The sequence below is a fragment of the Suillus fuscotomentosus genome (assembly GCF_016647785.1).
Source record: "Suillus fuscotomentosus strain FC203 chromosome Unknown F5891scaffold_51, whole genome shotgun sequence".
Lineage (NCBI taxonomy): Eukaryota > Fungi > Basidiomycota > Agaricomycetes > Boletales > Suillaceae > Suillus > Suillus fuscotomentosus.
Window position 1 is genome coordinate 153,855 of NW_024539563.1, and position 18,881 is coordinate 172,735.

At 45.4% G+C, this 18,881-nt stretch overlaps 8 protein-coding genes across 8 annotated transcripts; 4 read left to right on the top strand and 4 right to left on the bottom strand.

Moving 5' to 3' along the window:
* Window positions 1–87: 87 nt before the first annotated feature.
* Window positions 88–479, bottom strand: F5891DRAFT_904707 (uncharacterized protein; the record flags this gene model as incomplete). Its single annotated transcript, XM_041373526.1, has 2 exons — window positions 88–183; window positions 237–479. Coding segments are annotated over 2 exons (339 nt in total), but the record flags the coding sequence as incomplete, so codon positions are not given.
* A 2,101-nt stretch (window positions 480–2,580) lies between these two features.
* On the top strand, window positions 2,581–3,186 carry F5891DRAFT_567792 (uncharacterized protein). Its single transcript, XM_041372302.1, has one exon. It carries the CDS (start codon window positions 2,778–2,780, stop codon window positions 3,099–3,101), a length of 324 nt encoding a protein of 107 aa, XP_041222446.1. The 5' UTR covers window positions 2,581–2,777; the 3' UTR covers window positions 3,102–3,186.
* Window positions 3,187–3,271: 85 nt separating this feature from the next.
* F5891DRAFT_1130109 (tRNAHis guanylyltransferase-domain-containing protein) lies at window positions 3,272–4,369 on the bottom strand (the record flags this gene model as incomplete). Its single annotated transcript, XM_041364486.1, has 6 exons — window positions 3,272–3,445; window positions 3,498–3,605; window positions 3,655–3,743; window positions 3,805–4,019; window positions 4,074–4,205; window positions 4,266–4,369. 6 exons carry the CDS (start codon window positions 4,367–4,369, stop codon window positions 3,272–3,274), a joined length of 822 nt encoding a protein of 273 aa, XP_041222447.1.
* A 3,583-nt stretch (window positions 4,370–7,952) lies between these two features.
* On the top strand, window positions 7,953–9,060 carry F5891DRAFT_1051410 (uncharacterized protein). Its single transcript, XM_041362493.1, has 3 exons — window positions 7,953–8,545; window positions 8,602–8,635; window positions 8,710–9,060. The coding sequence occupies exons 1-3, from the start codon at window positions 8,081–8,083 to the stop codon at window positions 8,850–8,852; spliced, it is 642 nt and encodes a 213-aa protein (XP_041222448.1). The 5' UTR covers window positions 7,953–8,080; the 3' UTR covers window positions 8,853–9,060.
* A 45-nt stretch (window positions 9,061–9,105) lies between these two features.
* Window positions 9,106–11,354, bottom strand: F5891DRAFT_1130111 (uncharacterized protein; the record flags this gene model as incomplete). The annotated part of the gene is made up of 11 exons (XM_041364487.1): window positions 9,106–9,313; window positions 9,366–9,388; window positions 9,439–9,547; window positions 9,604–9,737; window positions 9,791–9,917; window positions 9,964–10,301; window positions 10,362–10,531; window positions 10,579–10,671; window positions 10,719–10,844; window positions 11,023–11,038; window positions 11,100–11,354. 11 exons carry the CDS (start codon window positions 11,352–11,354, stop codon window positions 9,106–9,108), a joined length of 1,599 nt encoding a protein of 532 aa, XP_041222449.1.
* Window positions 11,355–11,614: 260 nt separating this feature from the next.
* F5891DRAFT_1192536 (HIT-like protein) lies at window positions 11,615–12,363 on the top strand (the record flags this gene model as incomplete). Its single annotated transcript, XM_041367618.1, has 5 exons — window positions 11,615–11,743; window positions 11,808–11,886; window positions 11,936–11,974; window positions 12,027–12,093; window positions 12,153–12,363. The coding sequence occupies 5 exons, from the start codon at window positions 11,615–11,617 to the stop codon at window positions 12,361–12,363; spliced, it is 525 nt and encodes a 174-aa protein (XP_041222450.1).
* A 2,169-nt stretch (window positions 12,364–14,532) lies between these two features.
* Window positions 14,533–16,638, top strand: F5891DRAFT_567914 (major facilitator superfamily domain-containing protein). The gene is made up of 8 exons (XM_041372303.1): window positions 14,533–14,914; window positions 14,965–15,010; window positions 15,070–15,089; window positions 15,141–15,301; window positions 15,351–15,485; window positions 15,537–15,693; window positions 15,742–16,231; window positions 16,281–16,638. Exons 1-8 carry the CDS (start codon window positions 14,729–14,731, stop codon window positions 16,529–16,531), a joined length of 1,446 nt encoding a protein of 481 aa, XP_041222451.1. The 5' UTR covers window positions 14,533–14,728; the 3' UTR covers window positions 16,532–16,638.
* Window positions 16,638–18,601, bottom strand: F5891DRAFT_567946 (uncharacterized protein). Its single transcript, XM_041372304.1, has 2 exons — window positions 18,363–18,601; window positions 16,638–18,296 (listed from the first exon to the last, which is right to left on the bottom strand). Exons 1-2 carry the CDS (start codon window positions 18,398–18,400, stop codon window positions 16,745–16,747), a joined length of 1,590 nt encoding a protein of 529 aa, XP_041222452.1. The 5' UTR covers window positions 18,401–18,601; the 3' UTR covers window positions 16,638–16,744.
* Between the last annotated feature and the right edge of the window lie 280 nt (window positions 18,602–18,881).

Sequence of the window (18,881 nt, forward strand, 5' to 3'; positions counted from 1 at the left end):
ATCGTCATCGTCGCCCTGATCAAGTGCCGCTCGAGCAGACTTGCTGCGGCGCTTACGAGGGCGCTTGTAACCCTCACCGCCAGAGCAGTCGAGCTGCCAATAGCTTCCTTTACCTGGCTCCGTTATGGCACGGGGCACGTGTTTGAAAACTTTGTTCAAAGAGAGGTTATGGCGAATCGAGTTCTGTGCATAATCATGAGGCTTAATAGTAGGTGAGGAACCAGAACAAGACTCACCTTCCAAGCCTTCTCATTTCGCCGAGCCTTGAACCATTCGAAACGATCCTCGAGCGCTGTGTATATCTCTTGTAGCGTGAGCTGCTTGTTCGGGCTTCCGTAAATCGCCAGCTTGATCAATATAGGATAGGGCTGATTTGGTTTCTCTCCTTCGGGAGGATCTGGAAGCGCGCACAAGTTGATTTCCTTGTAGGGTGGAATGTGCAGCGTCTCGCGCAGGTAAGGTCCCGCGTCTTCGAAAACAAGGTGCCTAGACCTCTCATCAGCGGTGGGGGCGGCGGGGAATATCGATAGCGACCCATGAGAACTAGACGGTGATGCTGATGACTGTTCGAAATGTGCTTGAGACGAATTAGTGGGCAGGGGGAGGTCCTGATTCGTCTGTTCATAGAACTCGGGAGCAAGAATGTTGTTGGATTGATACGAAGGTCGTGGAGGTGGTCTATAATGAATGGTGGCGCTACTGGTGGGTGGCTGGAGTGGGTATTCAGCATGCTCAAGGCCCAGGCGATGAAGACCATGATAAGCTGGGTAATGCGAATGATGCTGTTGCAAGTGCTGTGGCTCATTAGAAGATGACTGGCGAGAGATCGATGGATTATATTGCTGATATTGGGAATGTGATGCGTATGATTGGTCTTGATCGGAAGATGAGGAGCTGCTCCAGTTGCTGTCTACGCTAACATGAGACTCTGCGGGACTTGGGTACTGCAGTGGGAGAAATAATAGAATAAGATGACTTGTAAATGAATGCTTGGGATACTCACAGACGGAATGCCGTGAGCTCTCGTACTGCTATGTGGCGTGTGTGTTAGATATGCTTGTGGTAGAGACTGCCCTGGCCGAGGAGGGACATAGGGAGTGTCATTAAAATAGTCCGAAGTCAGAACTCCAGAATCGTGAGCTCTACTTCGAGAGGCGCCGAAATGGGTGGCTCCGACCTGGTTGCCGGTGCGGGCAGTGCCAGAGTCGGACTCCCCGTCCGAGATATTATGTGAATGGGGGATGGTGATTGAATTGTTTATTGTAAGCCCGCCAAGAGGAAGGACACTGCCGGCCAGACCCCAGGTGTTGAAATGCGATCCGCCAGGCATGGCAACTGCTGTGCAAAGGACATTGTAAAAAAAATAGCGAGGACCCACCAAACCAAACAATTTGACAACATCGGAACGTGAAAGGGTCGGTCGAGTAATAAGACGGACGCGACGCGGAGGTCAGGTGATCAAGAGGTTGTAGATAACACGTAAAAGTAAAAAATAAAAAAAAAGATAATGCAAATTATGATTAGTGACGGCATTTTCCGAGACGTAAATCAAATTTTACCTGACAAGGAGATAACGGAGTATGAGAAGAGGATGGTCAACTGTTCAAAGATGAAAGAGATCCGGGGGTAAGGATTAATACAGAGAAGGGTTTGTACGGTTTGAGAGGCCTTGTGGGCTTTTTTTCACTGGAAATATCGAGTAGGCGGGCCCGCCTTTTAAGCACGATCGCAAGGTGTGACATGTTTCACCTTCTCACTCCGAAAATTACCAAAGGAAGTAAAAAAACTGGATTGCTGTAAAATGGTTGAAAGCAATCGAGCCCCATGATTGCCTCTGAACAAGGTCTCTCGTGCGAAATGAGTACGTCAGCTCCCTTTGACTGAGGACGCTGACCATGGGAACTCTGCTACTTGCCTTGCAAGGTAATTCATGATGGCAGTGTTCACCGCAAGTCCATATTGACCCTATCCAGTAATTTTGACTGGATTGCGTCGGAGGCAGGTTCTCTATTTCCCTTTTACAGCAAGCCCGCTCGAAACCACCACGCTAGTTCAACGTGTTTCAACAACGAGGCATCACCTCCATACATTACAAGTTATTCGACCTGAATTTGGCCTTGCAAATTGCAGTAAAAACAAGTTCGGAGTGTGGGCTCCTCGAAGCTAAAAAAGAGCCTATCAACGCATACGAGTGGGTGTGCCAAGCTGGAGGCAACCTCAGCGGAATCAAATAGGCGAATCGTGCTAAAATGGCAACTGTAAGATTCGATATCGGCAACTGCCGATACCAAGATGATGCGGACGCTCCGCATCATTTGAGTCCTTGGCCTTCTCAACGGTTTGACAAATCCTGTCCATGACACACCAGACGTCCCGCCGCCCATGTGGATTGTCAACGAAGTGCACAAGTCAAATCAGGTACTCCGAGTAACCAACGTTTCAGCTGAGCCGACGTTCAACACCACGACCGGTGTTCCCGGTCGCAGAGATCTCAATGAATCTACCGGCGGAGACTTCACTTCGCACACTCAATTCCTGCCTTTAGATGACGAGAGCAGATCTGCATTCATCTTCTCCTCGCCCGTTGTGGCCACTGCGACACAAATTGAGCTATCAGTTATCTATTAATACATGTCTGTAGGTTCAGACAATCCGGCGTTAAACGGGAAGTCTACAAGCCATTCTTCAAAAGACGTCCACCATTATCTTTGGAGGAGCCTTGACGCACAAAAGCCACCCTTCCACATCTCCGATAACGCGCTCCAGGGTCCCCACAAATGAGTAGAATAGGGAAATACCTCTTTAAAGTTCCGCAGTTCAGTACTTTCCGCTCTGTTTTTCTCGTCACGACTTGCGCTCTTACCCTGGTACTCCAGCTACGTCTATGCAGTCCTGAATCATGGCATGAGACGTCTAATACCATGCTGGTTTCCGTATCTCTTTCGACCGTTGGCCGGGACATTGAAATTCAAGAAGATCAGCTTCAGTGGCTGGTTTCTGCATGCCTATCCGAGTTCGGTGTGTATATCCACTCATGTACACTGACCTCTCACCAATTGTACAATAGCAAGGGGTCTTGCGATGTATGCATCAGTATGTGATGCACCTGAACGCCATGTCCACAACATTCGGATATTTCGATGAGTCCTACTCCGTCGCAATCCGTGTTTCTCGAGGCAGCTGTATTGTAACTTCTATCATTGCCGCCACTTTCTGAACGGCTCCAACATTGATAATGGCAATGACATGTCGCCGAGTCTTGCAGACACTATCAATTTTCCAGCAAATGTCGACGGGGCAGCCAGAACTCCTCGCCAATGATATCGCAGTGCAGTACCTCTACTGTAGTTTCCAGTTTGTTTTTCTTCGCCTTGGAACATTGTTGATGAAAAGGGTCGAATGGGGGTTCTAGCTTTTCACCCTTGTCCGATGATTCAGGGGCTACCTGCACGTTTACGTGAATAGGATTGGATGAAGTACATTCCAATGGGACGCACGATTTCTCGAACTATAACGCTACCTTTCTTGAACCTCTGTGATATTTCATTATAGTTGATACCAAACCGGGAAAAGAGCATCTCGTGCTTAGTCGCGGAAACGGTGCCCTGAAGATTTGTCAACGAACATCACAGATACAGAAGGAAATATAAATACTTTAAGCGTGGTATGGGCCTCCGTAGCAGTCTGACCTCCTTTCTGTATGAGAGCCCAAAAGGTGGTATTGTATAGATTGTTTATGTGGGCTTTACGCTGACAAGCAGCTTTACTCAGTCTCGGCGAAACGATAGTCTGAGATAGACCCACTGTCAGCTTGTCGCCATGCAAAGTAGTCACGAATAGCACGCTCAGTCGGATACACCACAATACGTCCATCGAATGACGGTGGATATCGTAGCGGCGTGTCTGGAAAATACTGCGACCAGTAGAGCACATAGCACGAAGTGAAGTAAGACGTCAACGTGGTGAGGATCTTCGATTGTCGTCGGTTATAAAGATTCGTCGACTTTCGGAAGAGAAAGCTATGATGAGCGATGATGAGACGGTCGGAACTGGAATGAAAGGGTTATAGTTGCCTGAATTCATCAGATTCGCCGAATGCGAGCATGATGTCTTTGAACTCGATCATTACGCTCTTCGCGGCGTGATCCATGAGTTGGAGCGCACGCTCGTCGTTGGGCTTGGCGAAGCCATGCTCGTCCGAGAACCTGTAAAGTGCGATACTATTATGCTTTGTCCTCCTCGATCGGCTTATGATGCTCGCTTACCGGTGGAAAGAGTGTCCGTCGAGACGACAGACCAGATAGGTATCCGGTAACAGTGGATCAGGGAGCTCGAAATTGCGTACGTATGCAAACTTTGTGCCCGCCATCACGGTAGTACTTCAAGTTGATCTACTACTATGTAGTAGTAGCAACTTGTAAATATGATCTGGTTTCGCTGGGACCAAAGAGAAATTCGCTCAAACTCCATCCAAACATGGTAATCACTGACATAAAAGTGGGCGTGATTTCTGACACATCGGGGTGAACGATATTTAAAAGAGGTTTATATGTTGTACAAAATGTGAAGACAATATTTAATATTTAAACTAACATAAAGATGGGTGCACAACTTCAAATTTTGGTGGTGTTTTGTGTGTAATCCAAAATATCAAATATTCACAACCATATTCCCACAGACAATATGTCAACAAACATAAGAAATATAGTCAGATTTTTCATGTCTGCTTCAACTTAAAGTTCAATTTCCATGTAAAACTTTGGAGAAAACTTGAAGTTTTACAGATGACATGACATTAAAACTCGATTTAAATGTCAAGCTTTGGCAAAACTTCAAGTTTTCTCCAAAGTTTTATGTAAGAAGCAAACTTTAAATTGAAGCAGACATGGAAAATCTGATTATATTTCTTATATTTGTTGACATATTGTCTGTGGGAATATGGTCGTGAATATTTGATATTTTGGATGACACACAAAACACCACCAAAATTTGAAGTCGTGCACCCATCTTTATGTTAGTTTAAATATCAAATATTGTTTTCACATTTTGTACAACATATAAACCTCTTTTAAATATCGTTCACCCCGATGTGTGAAGGATACATAGACTACTTTACATAAGCATTGATCAAATATCTTCCCCCAAATCAAAACGGTCCTGAACAACCTCCAGGCTGCAGATCTGTTTGAACTACTACGTGGTTCAATTTGCATTCATACAATCTCAAAATGCTGACAAGTTCACTTTGATGGGCCTCCAGTACAAGGCACACAGATTCGGCACTTTTCTCCGTCACTGGCACATCATGATCCCCAATCCTTCTCGCACTAACTGAAACTTTAAACTGACTCAGTTGCCAATTCCTTGTTGGGCATGGAGTACTTCCAGCTTTCAAACACCGTTACTCCGATCAAAACCCATCCTTTAACAATTAAATTGTATATGCCTCCTACTTGAACTATATACGGTACCAGCACGACCAAGATGTCATCATTTCTGCCGCTACCCCCATTTCCAGCCGTGTCATCTTCATCACTTCCCCATGGGTTCATGCATCCTTCCAGAGGTGGCCTTAATTTTATGTCATCAGCACCCCCAATCATTTCAAGCATAGAAAGTATGGGTCGGAAATGAGAGATGCAAACATACATGGTATGACAGATGATCTCTTCATTTTCCTTTGCAGCAAGCACTGACTGTGAATGTTTGTGTAAGATGTCACTTGATGGCATCGACATGGAAGATGATGAGCAGGATATGCTGTTTGCCAAGTACAGTGTTGACACCATATATCTAAGCTACCTGGCAGCGTGGAATCGAGTCTGCCAATACACTCAACTCTTGGCACTCCTGAAGCACAAGGAAAATGCATGGCTAGAGAAGTTCAGAAGGCTAAACTTGCAGTGCCGGGTTACAAGCCTGAGCCTGAGGGGGCAGTTATCTCGCTTGAGATCTGAAGATGATCTTTCCTCGTTACAAGTTTGTGCCCTTGTATTCGATTTAGGGTGATCTCTGTTTCATAGATATCCCAATGTCAACTACTGTATTCAAAATAAATGTATCTCTTGCTCAATGTTCTGGTTGTAACAGGGCTTGCCTGAGCCTAATCGCAAGTACACCACACATCAGGGTGAACAATATTTAAAAGAGGTTTATATGTTGTACAAAATGTGAAAACAATATTTGATATTTAAAATAACATAAAGATGGGTGCACGACTTCAAATTTTGGTGGTGTTTTGTGTGTCATCCAAAATATCAAATATTCACAACCATATTCCCACAGACAATATGTCAACAAATATAAGAAATATAATCAGATTTTCCATGTCTGCTTCAATTTAAAGTTTTACATGGAAATTGAACTTTAAGTTGAAGCAGACATGAAAAATCTGACTATATTTCTTATGTTTGTTGACATATTGTCTGTGGGAATATGGTTGTGAATATTTGATATTTTGGATGACACACAAAACACCACCAAAATTTGAAGTTGTGCACCCATCTTTATGTTAGTTTAAATATTAAATATTGTCTTCACATTTTGTACAACATATAAACCTCTTCTAAATATCATTCACCCCAATGTGCCAGTAAGTTCAATTGATTGTAAATTTGTGTCAAATCTGACAATGCCTAATGAGGGCAATACACTAATAACCTTCACAGCTGGTAGTACTTGGAATTCCCACTGTTGCAGTGATGCTGATGTATTGCATTGCTAGATCCTTTTCAATACCGAGACTGCATTGTTTTTTGTAATTATTTGAACGTGCATTCCGATCTTCCACATTCTTACTATTCCATCAGTATTTCTTGAAACATAACCCAAGAGCTCCAACTACAAGCAGAATTTCCCAAGTTTCAATTGTCCATATTGCTAAAGACAAGTGAATGACTGCCCCTTACTCATATATGCTCATTGAAACATCCCCCACCACCACCCAATAATCCACCCACTGCCCCATGTCTGCTGAGGACAGCAACTTCAACTCCTTCATCGTTGGACTGACACGCTTGGTTATGGCGGTGACGCATGAAGCCATGCCAGCCACTTTGACGCCCATCTCTCCAGATGCCCTGGTCGCAATGTCTGATTGAGCGATAGAACACATGAAGTTGAGAAGCTTGGTAGCAGGCTGCAATTGAAGACTAGATGGGCAAACATCCTGGCCAGCTATAGTATACACATACAATGCACTCTTTGCTCAAGTCCTTGGCATTTGATTCGAGCTTTTCGAGCCACTCCGAGAACGGCACAAGTGGTAGTGGGTAACTTGTTAATTTATGCTCGACTAGGGCATCCACAATGGCTTGGCATCACTGTTCTATGCGTGACTGGTCTTGGATGCAGTAGATTCACTGTGATGGGAGGTTTTTCTTGCACAAAAGCTACATCAAGAATAGTATTTGCACACAGCATGTTGGAGGGGTCCAAGATATAAATTAAAGTGCGCATGTCATGAATAGATACCCTCGACAGTAATGGACTTACCTCTTGGGCTTCCACCGGAAGTGTGCCTAAAGTTACACTTGATCGGACGATGGTTGGTAACCAGTTTTGTCGTGGACTAAGCTCCTTGTGGGGGTCCTAGCTAAATCTTTCCAGAGTATTCAGTTTTTCTTTTTCTTGAAGACAAATTGCTATTTAATATTTCAATGATGGACAGGACCGTCTGTATTGTTTTTTATGATTATTTGGTTGCGCAATTGTGATCTCCCACGTTCTTACTGTGCCTTAGCCTAGTAGGTACCCATGGATACGCCTCTGCCACCTTTGCCATGAGCAGATATGCATCACAGGTATATATGCCATGTACTTTGCTCAGCATAAATGATCACGATCATCCTGACTGGACTCGAGTCATGGTCCAATTGATAGTTACCATATGTGTGATTGTGGGAACGTATGCGAGAGACTTGATCGCTCGTCACAGTAGTCACTCTTGAGCCTATCACCCACACTGCTGTAAGCACTGGTTCTGTTCACATCAGCTTTGAACAGCACACACACACGTTGTTTCGGACCTGCGTATACATACAACTTACCTCAAGCCATTATTGTCTGATCCTATACCGCGATGAGCACTCCAGGAGTACCTACTGCCCAAAACTCTCCTTACTCCTCGTACTTCAGACGCCGTACTATCGGCCGTGCTTCCTCTCCCCCAACCTGGGCTTGCTACGAACAAATTCCATCTGACGATGATGACGAAGACTACAATGACAGTCCTTCCGAAGATGAGTCCTGCTCAGAAGATGGAGAAGACTACGGCCATCACGACCGTGATTCTGATGGTGATCTTGCCGTAAATACTGAGAGGCAGGATGATACGCAGAACATGGAGATCGATCGAGGTGATCAAGGAGTCGACGATGAGAAGAATGCTGCCAAGTTTAAGAAGGATATGAAGGGCAAACAGAAAGCACTTGACCCTCAGCCAGAGCCAACAAAGAAGCATTATCGCAAGCGAGAACGTCGGCCGACTTATACACTTCGTCCAATCTTGACCATTCAAAAGAGCCAAGGTTTTGTATGGAATCAGGTTTGCATCCTTTATCCGAGTTTTGGAACCCCAATTAACCGGTATTCTAAATACAGGATCTATTCGTCCCCCCTTACATTAAAGATAGATGTACGTTTCTCGTTCAGCATTCATTCACTACTTTCTGGAGAAAGGGCTTATTGTCTCTATGATTTACCTTATAGACGTTGCATCTACCTCACCACCGACCTCGAAAGGGTTTTCCAGCTCTTGGACGTCAAATACATCTTCAATGACTGATTACAGCGAGGTAGAAGTGGTAGAAATCAGGGTCAGAGACGGTGAACTCTATGATATCATCCCTTGATCGAACATCCTATCTTTTACGTTCCTACCCGTCAAATCGGCGACGACCTCACTCTGGAAATATCGGGTACTCGCATTTCTTTGTATCTTGCATATCATGAACTTGTTTTCCCTTTCCCATGTTGTTCCATTACTACATCAATCCCCTTACTCTCACCGCGTACTAAACTTCGTCTCCTTGTTTTAATAACGACAGCTAGACTCCTATATATACAACAATGGTTTCTTTGTATCCTTCGCATTTCAGGGGTGATTCAGACCATCGCTATCAGTGCATCGTCCACCTCTTTCATACGTGCTGCCTCTTTCTCTCGCTCCATTGCTTGCTCACGCACGATGTCCTTTTCACGTGCAACTAGATACGTTGGTTTCACGTAGGGTTTGTAGTCAAGGTGTCGTTTCACATAGAAACACATGTAAGCATTTGAGGCTAGGCAGTCACTCAGCGTCGATGGAGTTACTCTGTCAAAGGCAAAGTAAGATCGCGGAGTACAGAGCGCAATAAGGTACATACTTGTCGTCATCGAAACGGTACCACTTGTACACCATCAATAACTATGTAATAAAGCTACATCATGTCCACTCACCTCATCTTGGAAACGAGCAAAGTTTGTGTAGTGTCCATTATCCATCTGCCCTTCATGGTTAATTACCGCAAACAGATCATATTCATACATTGCGACCGGTCCTGGGTAACTATTCACGGACTTGGTCAGAAAATCAGTCACAGTTCCCTAGCAAAAATCGCTCACCCAGTTTCACCGTCCTTTCCGGTTGTATTCATAGCAAGAGTCGTATAAGGCGCCATATTGATAGAGAGTGGAATTCGTATCGGAGCATCGATCTTTTGCGGGGCAGCTTTCCCAGACGTCTTGTGCTCGAATCGCTTGAATCAATGTCAGCACCAAATTCCCTAGATCATACACTGTATGAAGGAACCTTGAATTGAAAACTAAGAACTGGCGGTAATGTCCGTATGCTGAGGCGCTTCACGGCCTCGTGAGAAGCTTTCGTGCATTTGCTACAGCTGTACTCTCTTGCTCCTAGCTTCTCCGGTTTGGTGTACCTTTCAGAACGTCAAAATATATCAATCTAATATTGGATCTTCTCACCTGCGCAAACAGCTGGCAAGCGTGTTATCAGCAGCCGGTTCCCCAGACTTTGACCTCAACTCAAGGCTAATATCAAGCATCGGATCGATTGTGCTCGTTACCGTTCCGCATTTCTCACACGTAACGTCGCTTTGAAATTGACCGGCGAAAGTCTGATGAATGATGCAGTTGCACGAAATATTCGTGGAACCGCGGCATGTCCCGTGAATTTGGTTCAATGCAGTAATGAAAAACTCGTGTGCGTCTTGCTGGGCATAGCCTGACATCTCGGCAGAAACTTTCCATGTTGTGGCGAGGAAGGACGTGGGCCCAAATGGGGTATTGGTCGGGGAATATATCTTCAACTTTCTTTAGCAAACATAGTTTGGAAGGAGCAATATCGACTTTTTGTGACTAACCTCTGTGAACAGGTTGTCCATTTCGCAACATGTGCAGTCTGAGTGTTTGCACAGCCTGCTGTTATGCCTATCGCTGAGAAAATAATTCCGTAGCAACGGGTTATGGATGAACGACTGGAGTATGACGTTCAAAAAGCACGTTTGCCCCAGATTAAGCAGTCCACGACGACCTGTTTTGTATAAGCGAATTAGCCTAACTTGTAATGAAAAACTGAACCTTGACAAGGGACTGTAGCGGCATCCTTGAGGATAATGGACTCGTCGCCTGTCGGAATCCACGGTTGATACGGCTCTCGGCCTCTCTTCTCCACTAGACGCAAATTAAAATCTGCCATCCTGCAGGTGTATTCACACTACCTTGAAATTTCGTTTTTTGCTCTTCCACCGATAGGACGGTAGAGAGATACAAATCATCAATGGTATCATCAAATACAAAGTCTTCGCACTCTGAACAGAAAACTGATCCAGACTTTGTATCGACGCCTGAATTGTGCAGAGTTAGAATGGTCAGGAAACAGAGAATAGTGGTGGCAAAAATACGAACAAAATGTATGCACAGTTTCTTTGAGGTGGTCTGTTATGTGACCGCCTGACCAGCATCCTGCGAATGAGCACTGAAGACAGACGAACGGTCGGGAAAGTGTTTGGTTGCATGTGTCACAGGTCGGTGAAGATACCTGTAACAGGGGGTCAAATATATCATCTCACAAGACATCTCTATATGAATGGCTAACTCACCTTCCTTCGCTTTGCTGGGTGCAGGGAACTATGTGTCCTACGAGTGTGCCAGGCTACGACTGTCTTAAATTTGCCTACGATACCTGCTTTCGCGGATGTATCGGCGAAGACGGAAGTGATATGTGAACACCTGTTTATATCGTTCTCGGAGGTGTCGGAAGAGACAGATGGTTCGATTCCAGGATGAGCCTCATTGGAGAAAGTAGATTCCTCGCCGAAAAGAGCTGTATGCGTGCTGTCTGGAGATGCAGACATGCCTGAAACTAGTAAATATACAGGATGTCACAGGACCCGAGAATGCTGGCAAAGATGGCGCGTTTCAATGCAGCTGGTACTGGAGTGTCTGAGAGATCATGCAAGGAACGTGGTGGTGAGCAAACACGGAGATTTAGAACTTAGAGAACCTTGCAGCTGGCAAGCGGGTCTCGCGTCGGCAGCAGTGGACTGAACCACAACTGACTTCTAAAAATAGACAACGACCTTCTTTCTTTGGACAATTTAAAGTCGATTATACTATGTTTCAAAAACTATTTCATTGGATTGTTGGAAAACCACAACCTCATTACCAGTTGGGCAACTCTCAGTCATGTATATTCTGTAGAGCTTATTCCACAAACCGCAGTGACTTTGACATTGTGTGGGAGGTGCGTATCTATATGTTATTGGGATACTACCGGTACTAATCCTAGTTTTGACCCGCGCATCCAGGATGAAGTATTTGTTGCCTTTCGGGACATTCGTCCATCGGCACAAGACCACATTCAACTCATCCCCAAAACCCATATCGGTGAGCTTTACGAAATTGTCCGCTTCACTGGCTTATCAGTCACAATCAGACAGTATCAAGAAACTTTCTCAGAAGGATGTGAATATGCGTAAGTATTTCTGTCCCTGCTGCATCGACTGAATATCTTATCTGGATACCAGTCAGGAGAATGGAGGAAATAGGACATTCCATTCTTGATACGTTCAACGTACCAGTTTCAAAGCGGAAGTGAGTTAATCACCGGCATCCCTTGGATTACACTAATAGTGACTCATCATCGGTTTAAGGATGGGTTTCCATATACCACCGTTCAACTCAATACACCACCTGCACCTACATGTACAATCATTGCCATACATTTCGCCTATACATCGGCTGAAGTATCCGTTTGTTCGGGGCTTTGGCGGCTATGAAAAGGGATTCAGTTGGTTTGCTGAGATCGGTCAAGCAATACGGATTCTGGAGAAAGGCCATCGTGTCACCGTTGCACCGTGCTAAGCATCATGTAAAGCGATGGTTGAATCAAGACGACAACCGTCGTATGAAGTGTGGCTTTGTCGCAGATTCGTGGCGTACATCAAACAGGAGTCTAGATCAATCTGGGTGAGGTAATTTTTGATATGGCTTAACCGGCTCCGTTTTTCATGATGGTCGATTCAGTCCAGAGCAGACCATGTTCTGGAACTTGAACACAACCGAACATGGAGCAACACAATATGACGTATTGGATGCAAGTTCTGATGGGAAGGAGCAGATCGTATGACCCCCTCTATACGGGCCGCAAGGCCATCTGTGTATTTCCGCCATTTGGTGGGGATATCATTGCTAGCTTTGCATGGAATACTGATCAGAAGTGCGACTCTTCCATGCTCGAAGTCTTACGGAAGCGACTACAGCTGATCGGGGAAGGTGAGTGAGACTTCAAATAATTACATAGGCGCTTGATTCGGTCGCCGTTATACATTCCTGATGGGTTAAAGCATACCGACCGACCCTTCATTTAGATCCACATGATGTTTGGCAAGTTATTTACGCTTTGCCGTGGCGGCCCGGTCGTCCTGGATTCAGACAGATTCCTTGCATCTATCCCGCATCGCACGCAAGACATGAATGGTTGTAAATTGAGGCTGTACCAAGAATATCCTACTAGTCGAGTAGTTGGCTACCCACCAAATATATCTACTGTACGTACTATCTAGAGATCTACATGAGCCCGCCTCAAGGTGATGATAAAAGTTTGATTAGAGTTGTACAAGTTGCTCACAAAATATCCAGCAATTCATATATAATACTACATACAACACATACTTAGATCAAGGTGACTTTGACAACGTCCCGCGGAAGTTGCGCTACCCCGTGTGAATTTAAAATGCGTATTAGCCTGCCCTAAACCAATCAGTTGAAAAAATTCGGAATGAAATACAACCTTACGATTCTTTCACTTCCGTCGACCTCCAACTTTGAACCTGCTTGTGCGGTGTAGAGTTATTGCGGGATATGGCTAGTCTGATGCGCAGGTTAGTAATCATTTGATATGTTTGAACACCCTCCTTTTCGCGATGATATTCATCTACTCCGTGGCGAGTGTCCCATGACACGATGTGTCCTTCTTGTCATAGTTACCCTGACCATCATCAGCTGCACTTCATATGTACCTATTACTCAATTATTCTGCAGGACTTTCTTATCGTGGTAATGAAGGCCCATCAAGGTATTCGTCCCGAGCCGGGCGCTAGGTGAGTTGTAGATCTATTGTGCTGTGTGCTGGCTTGTCTTTGTACGATGAAACATTTCATTCAAACTAGAGTATCTGAGTGCCTTCATATATAGGCTCAATGCTTTCAATCTTCTGTCAATCCACTGATACATTACTCTTCTGTGTTTTTCACCCTTTCTTTCAAGCCTATCTAACCTTTTTTCTTCTCTAGGACCATGTCGGTGTATCTCCATCAAGCCAAATTCGATTTTGAGGTAAGCACTACTGTTTATATCACATTCAAGGATGTCAAAAAGGAATTACCGCCTGATACCCTACTGGGTTGTTGATGTAAATTCCTGGCTGTTTTTACGTTCTGAGTCTCTGCATCTCGCCTTCTAATGATCTCGTATCTGACGCGACTTCGTTTCAGGGCTACTGATGACGGCCTGGCTGTTCGCATGTGATGACTCCGTGCTTCGCGACATCATGATGGTGAGCCTTATCTGATAGCCATTACTCTACATATGATGTATTATCACGACGGTCTTCGTATTATCACTGCCGAAAGGGCCCGCCACAGCTCAATTCTTTCGGGCACCCCCTCCTGATACCCTTATCATTGATACTGTGGACTAAACACTGATTACATTTTTTTTTGTCTCTAGCCGATGTTCGGACCACCGACGTGAGCTCCCATCCTTTCTTCTATTTCTCACTAGGAGTACGCGGATGAGAAACATTACAATTATCAACTAGAAGCTGTTGCTTAGCTGCGGCATTGATTATACACCTTTTTCTGACTGTTGTTTATGCTGCTACCGCTTGTTTAATATGTAATCTAAAATCTAATTATTACAGGTTCGATTCAGATCCATGGTGACAGGGGTTGTTTAAGCGTATGATGTAATGTCAACATCCTTGAATGTAAATTGCTCGACTAAACTTGTGTGCGATGGAGTTTTAAATTTTTCGTTTCGGATCCACTCCACGGGCAAGTTTGTGAATGGGAAATTGGGAACGCCTTCTCTATTATGCAGATCTCCCAGCGCATAGGCAGGTTGACTTCTTCATACACCTTCTGGCCGCCCGAGTAACCGGTGTGCCATATATAAGTGAGGGTCGTCAGCGAGGTGTTTTTAACCTTGCCTGTGGCACTCATCGAGAATGTCTTCTTCTGTAGCACCTTCAGATTCTGACACCGTTGTCAATGAGCGTACCGCTCTTCTCGATGCTGGACACCAAGGCCAGAAAAAGGCCAACCCTTTGCCAAAGTTTCAGATTGCAATTTTGTTGCTGGCACTGCTGGTCGAGCCAATTGCCTCTCAATCTATCTATCCCTACATCAATCAAGTTAGTATCTTTCTACACGTCAAAACCACACTTCTCAACATTATATACAGCTTGTCAGTGAGTTGGACATCACTGGCGGTGATGAGCGAAAAGTTGGTGGGTCACAATTATTTGGCACACGTAAAAAGTACTGATGCGCTTTTTTGATCATGAAGGGTATTATGCGGGGCTGATCGTAAGTTGCGCCTGTCATCTCCGCGTTACAACTTTATCAAATCCACGATAGGAGTCTATTTTTTTTGCCACTCAGGCACTGACCATCATGCAATGGAGCCGTACTTCGGACCGTGTTGGACGTAAACCCGTTCTCTTATTAGGAATCTTCGGGCTCTCTCTGTCAATGATTTGTTTTGGGTTATCCAGGACATTGTCGGGGCTGATTGTCAGGTGAGAAACAACTTTTGCAATCAATTTTACCTTCTGAAAATGAGTATAGTCGTTGCATCACTGGTGCCTTGAATGGTAACATCGGAGTCATGAAGAGCATGATGGGCGAACTCACTGACTCTACCAACATGGCGCAAGGCTTCGCCCTGATGCCTATTGCGTTTTCATTCGGCGCTACTATTGGGTATGTGCCTTTCCTTGTATTCCGCATAGAGGGTAACATGCCTTTTAAAAGTCCTATGATCGGCGGAGCTCTAGAACACCCTCAACGGCATTTTCCTAATGTATTCCCTGGTGCATTCTGGTCACAGTTCCCATACTTCCTGCCTAGCGGTATTGCTGCAGCATTCTCGGTTATATGTTTCCTGACGATTCTATTCTTCTTAAAAGAGGTACAGAGAACCCGTGCACCGGCGAGATCTTGACTGATGACTTTTCAGACTCTGCCCAGACAACGGACGGAAGAGAAATCCATGTCTGCTCTCGATGGCGAGGCCCTGAACGTTCCCCAAAATGCTGTTGGGGATTCACCTGTGTCAATCCGGTCGCTCTTCGTGCCGTCCGTATTGATCCCTGTCGCTAACTATGGTTGCATCGCCACATTTGAAATGGCTATGTTTGCACTTCAGCCTCTCTTTTATTCCACACCAATCGAACTGGGGGGCCTCGGATTTGATCCTAGCACTATTGGTCTGTGGATGGGAATGTTCGGCATTGTCAACGGTGTCTTGCAGACGATAATTTTCGCACCATTGGTAAACAGATTCGGTGCCAAGACCGTTTTCCAGTTTTGCGCAGGAATGTTTATTCCTATCATCACCCTATTCCCGATCACCAACATTGTTGCACGCCAATATGGAATCAACTGGCTTGTTTGGTTTTTACTCACGTGTTCGCTGCTACTGGGTGTTTTCATGGATATGTCGTTTGGTGCGTTGGTTTCTGATCTTTCCTCTATCGTAGCTAATTTGATTTTCAGGTTGTATACTGATGTTCATTACCGCAGCAGCTCCAAATAAACGGTCTTTAGGGGCTACCAATGGGCTTGCGCAAATGACAGCATCCATCGTTCGAGCCATTACCCCCGCCACGGCCACATCCATATTTGCATACTCTATCCAGCACAAGCTCATGGGCGGTCACGCCGTGTATGTTGTTCTCATCACTGCGAGTATCTTTGCTTTGAGAATTACTACCAAACTTCCGGGAAGTCCTGGAAAAGGGGCATGATTTACGACACCATGTTACGACACATTCATATCACGTCATGATTCCAAGGTTTGCTTTGAGTTGCCGTATACTTCTCATATCCACAAAATTAAATAAACAAAGTACGATACTTTGTTCGCATATGTACTATGTACCCAAAAGGAACGCATTCGTGAACATCCGTCTGTAAATAACGCATGTCCTTATCCTTATCCCCTCCGGCTATTCAGAGAGCTATTTTGAGTCCATGCCGAACAGTTCAATTTGAGTATATCGCTTGAGCTCCTCATAGATGCGCAACATAATGGGACAGTCGGTTATTGGCCCCCGGACCAACGGCACTTTAAGGTCGCCGTTACTAGTGACGACATTTAGCCAATCGACCACCATGCTCAGGTGATCTCGTTGGGAAGGTCGTAATGTCAGTCTTGTGATAGTTCTCCAACTTCCTTCTTCCCAAGTTGGCAGATCGAAAATCCCGACATCGGCGCCAGAAATGGTCAGCTGATCTACTGCTGGGAAGGCCCGGATGAATGCGGCAGCCGATGTTATATTGGCGGCATTGTTTAGCACGAGACGTTCAACCAGAGGGAATTTAGGTGTAGGTTGTTCACATCCCTTTTGAAGAAGTAGATCGGAGATGTCCTGCCCTTGAGTAAAGCTATCTGGGTAGATAAGCTCAAAGTGCCGTAGTTCTGGTGCCATTACCATCGCGATGAGATTCCGCAGGTAGCGAGGCCGGACGGTATTAGGATGGAAAATCAAGGTGTGTAAACGAGGCAACGTGATATTGCCCTCGTCCTCGAGGCTAGTGGCTGATTTGACACAAACAAGTTCTCCGTAGAGAGAAAGGGAAACTAAATTAGGCATTCGTAAAAGCAACGCATGAAAGCCTTGAAGTTCCGTTGTCGTTTTCAGAGCCCTTGCATCTCCTTCATGAAGTCGAAGAATAAGATGGGTCACGCCAATGAAGTAGTCGAAATCATGATTGTGTAAACAAGGGGAGCGTGCTGTAAGAACAATGTTTTCGACGTCAATGGACCGGAGGTTGGGTGCTGATTTTCCCATGAGGAGAGTCGTGGGACATATCTGCCCGGGCTGCTGGGCTTTGAAGGTAACTTGCTGAAGTGCGTCCAAAGGTCCCACGGTACGCAGAATGAAGGAAAGACTTGTGAGAAGGGTGTCACAGGAAGCGCCAATTGTCATACGGCGCCAGCGAGACGCGGATGGGAGGACTATGGCTAGGGTATGTTCGAAGTGATGAGGCCTGGTGAAAGAATCTCGGTAATCCCACCATCCCCAGACTTCCACATCAAGAGGAAGATCAGCAGATCGCGAGAGATGTAGCTGCACGTCACGCTCGTCTGTGTCAGGGGTTACACAGACACGTGTCCACAGCCGTGGTGTATGCAGAGCTATCCTTCGCCAGCGATGCGACACACGCGTTATCGCGCTTTCAACCCTTGTCCGTGAGCATACGTCCTGGCCCGAAACCGCTTCATCGAAAATTGCAAGCAAAGTTTCATCGGGCAGGCGAGCAACTGGAGAAATGCGTTTTGCGCATTCGTTTGCTCGAAAGCGCATTGTGGACAGCGTACTACGAACGGAAACCAAAGCCTCCGAGAGTGCCTTGATTTGGGATACAAGTTCTATCTCCTTCCCTTCAAGGTGCGCTGCCTCTGATTGTAGCACTTGAAAGAGTTCTCTGTCAACACCGGGTTGGTAGGTTCTCCGCAAAGGTCTTGACATGGTAAAAGACGGCGGCGACAGATCGTTGTCAAGCACACTGAATGAAATCAACACCCTGTGAGTACCGAGAGTAACCACAGCAAGTACGATCGAAGGAGCTCACCTCTTGTTCTTCTGAATCGTCCACCTCCTTGCCATCATTTGAGCCTTTTATCCCAGCCTGCTCGGCAAAACAGAAATTACACGAGCGTGTCTTTGTGTGTCACTTAAATTCCACACGAACGAGCCTAACTCGTGGTTTTCATTCTTATTCTTGCGGCGGAGCTCGTGTTGACATGCTGGGTCTGTTTGGGTGAACAAATGACGCGATCATCTTGACTAGACTCTCATCCGCAGCCCCTCGGCAGCTAGTTGGCAGAGACTTTCTATGAAAAACATGAGTTTTCAGCCTGGCCAAGTATTGCGGAATCTCACGATGAACATGATTGCCTAGGGTGTCAAGGTTGGCATGTAAAAGAGTCCAGGAAACGAAAGCCAATAACTAAACATGGGAAGGATGAGCAGTAAACGCATTCAATGCTCAAATCTTGCACACTCGGGCCTGGAACGGAGTTACAGCATTCAAATATCAAGCTGCTCGTACATTATCATATTCACAACGCAAGGTTACGACCTGTGGAAC

Bases quoted from the DNA above. Each gene is read 5' to 3' on its own strand.
- F5891DRAFT_567792 (XM_041372302.1), top strand. From the start codon at position 2,778: ATGAGTAGAATAGGGAAATACCTCTTTAAAGTTCCGCAGTTCAGTACT.
- F5891DRAFT_1051410 (XM_041362493.1), top strand. From the start codon at position 8,081: ATGAGCACTCCAGGAGTACCTACTGCCCAAAACTCTCCTTACTCCTCG. The intron at 8,546-8,601 runs GTTTGCATCCTT...TTCTAAATACAG, and splicing joins AAGGTTTTGTATGGAATCAG to GATCTATTCGTCCCCCCTTA. The intron at 8,636-8,709 runs GTACGTTTCTCG...TTTACCTTATAG, and splicing joins CCCTTACATTAAAGATAGAT to ACGTTGCATCTACCTCACCA.
- F5891DRAFT_567914 (XM_041372303.1), top strand. From the start codon at position 14,729: ATGTCTTCTTCTGTAGCACCTTCAGATTCTGACACCGTTGTCAATGAG. The intron at 15,090-15,140 runs GTAAGTTGCGCC...AATCCACGATAG, and splicing joins GGTATTATGCGGGGCTGATC to GAGTCTATTTTTTTTGCCAC. The intron at 15,302-15,350 runs GTGAGAAACAAC...AAATGAGTATAG, and splicing joins TTGTCGGGGCTGATTGTCAG to TCGTTGCATCACTGGTGCCT.
- F5891DRAFT_567946 (XM_041372304.1), bottom strand. From the start codon at position 18,400: ATGATGGCAAGGAGGTGGACGATTCAGAAGAACAAGAG. The intron at 18,297-18,362 runs GTGAGCTCCTTC...GATTTCATTCAG, and splicing joins ACGATTCAGAAGAACAAGAG to TGTGCTTGACAACGATCTGT.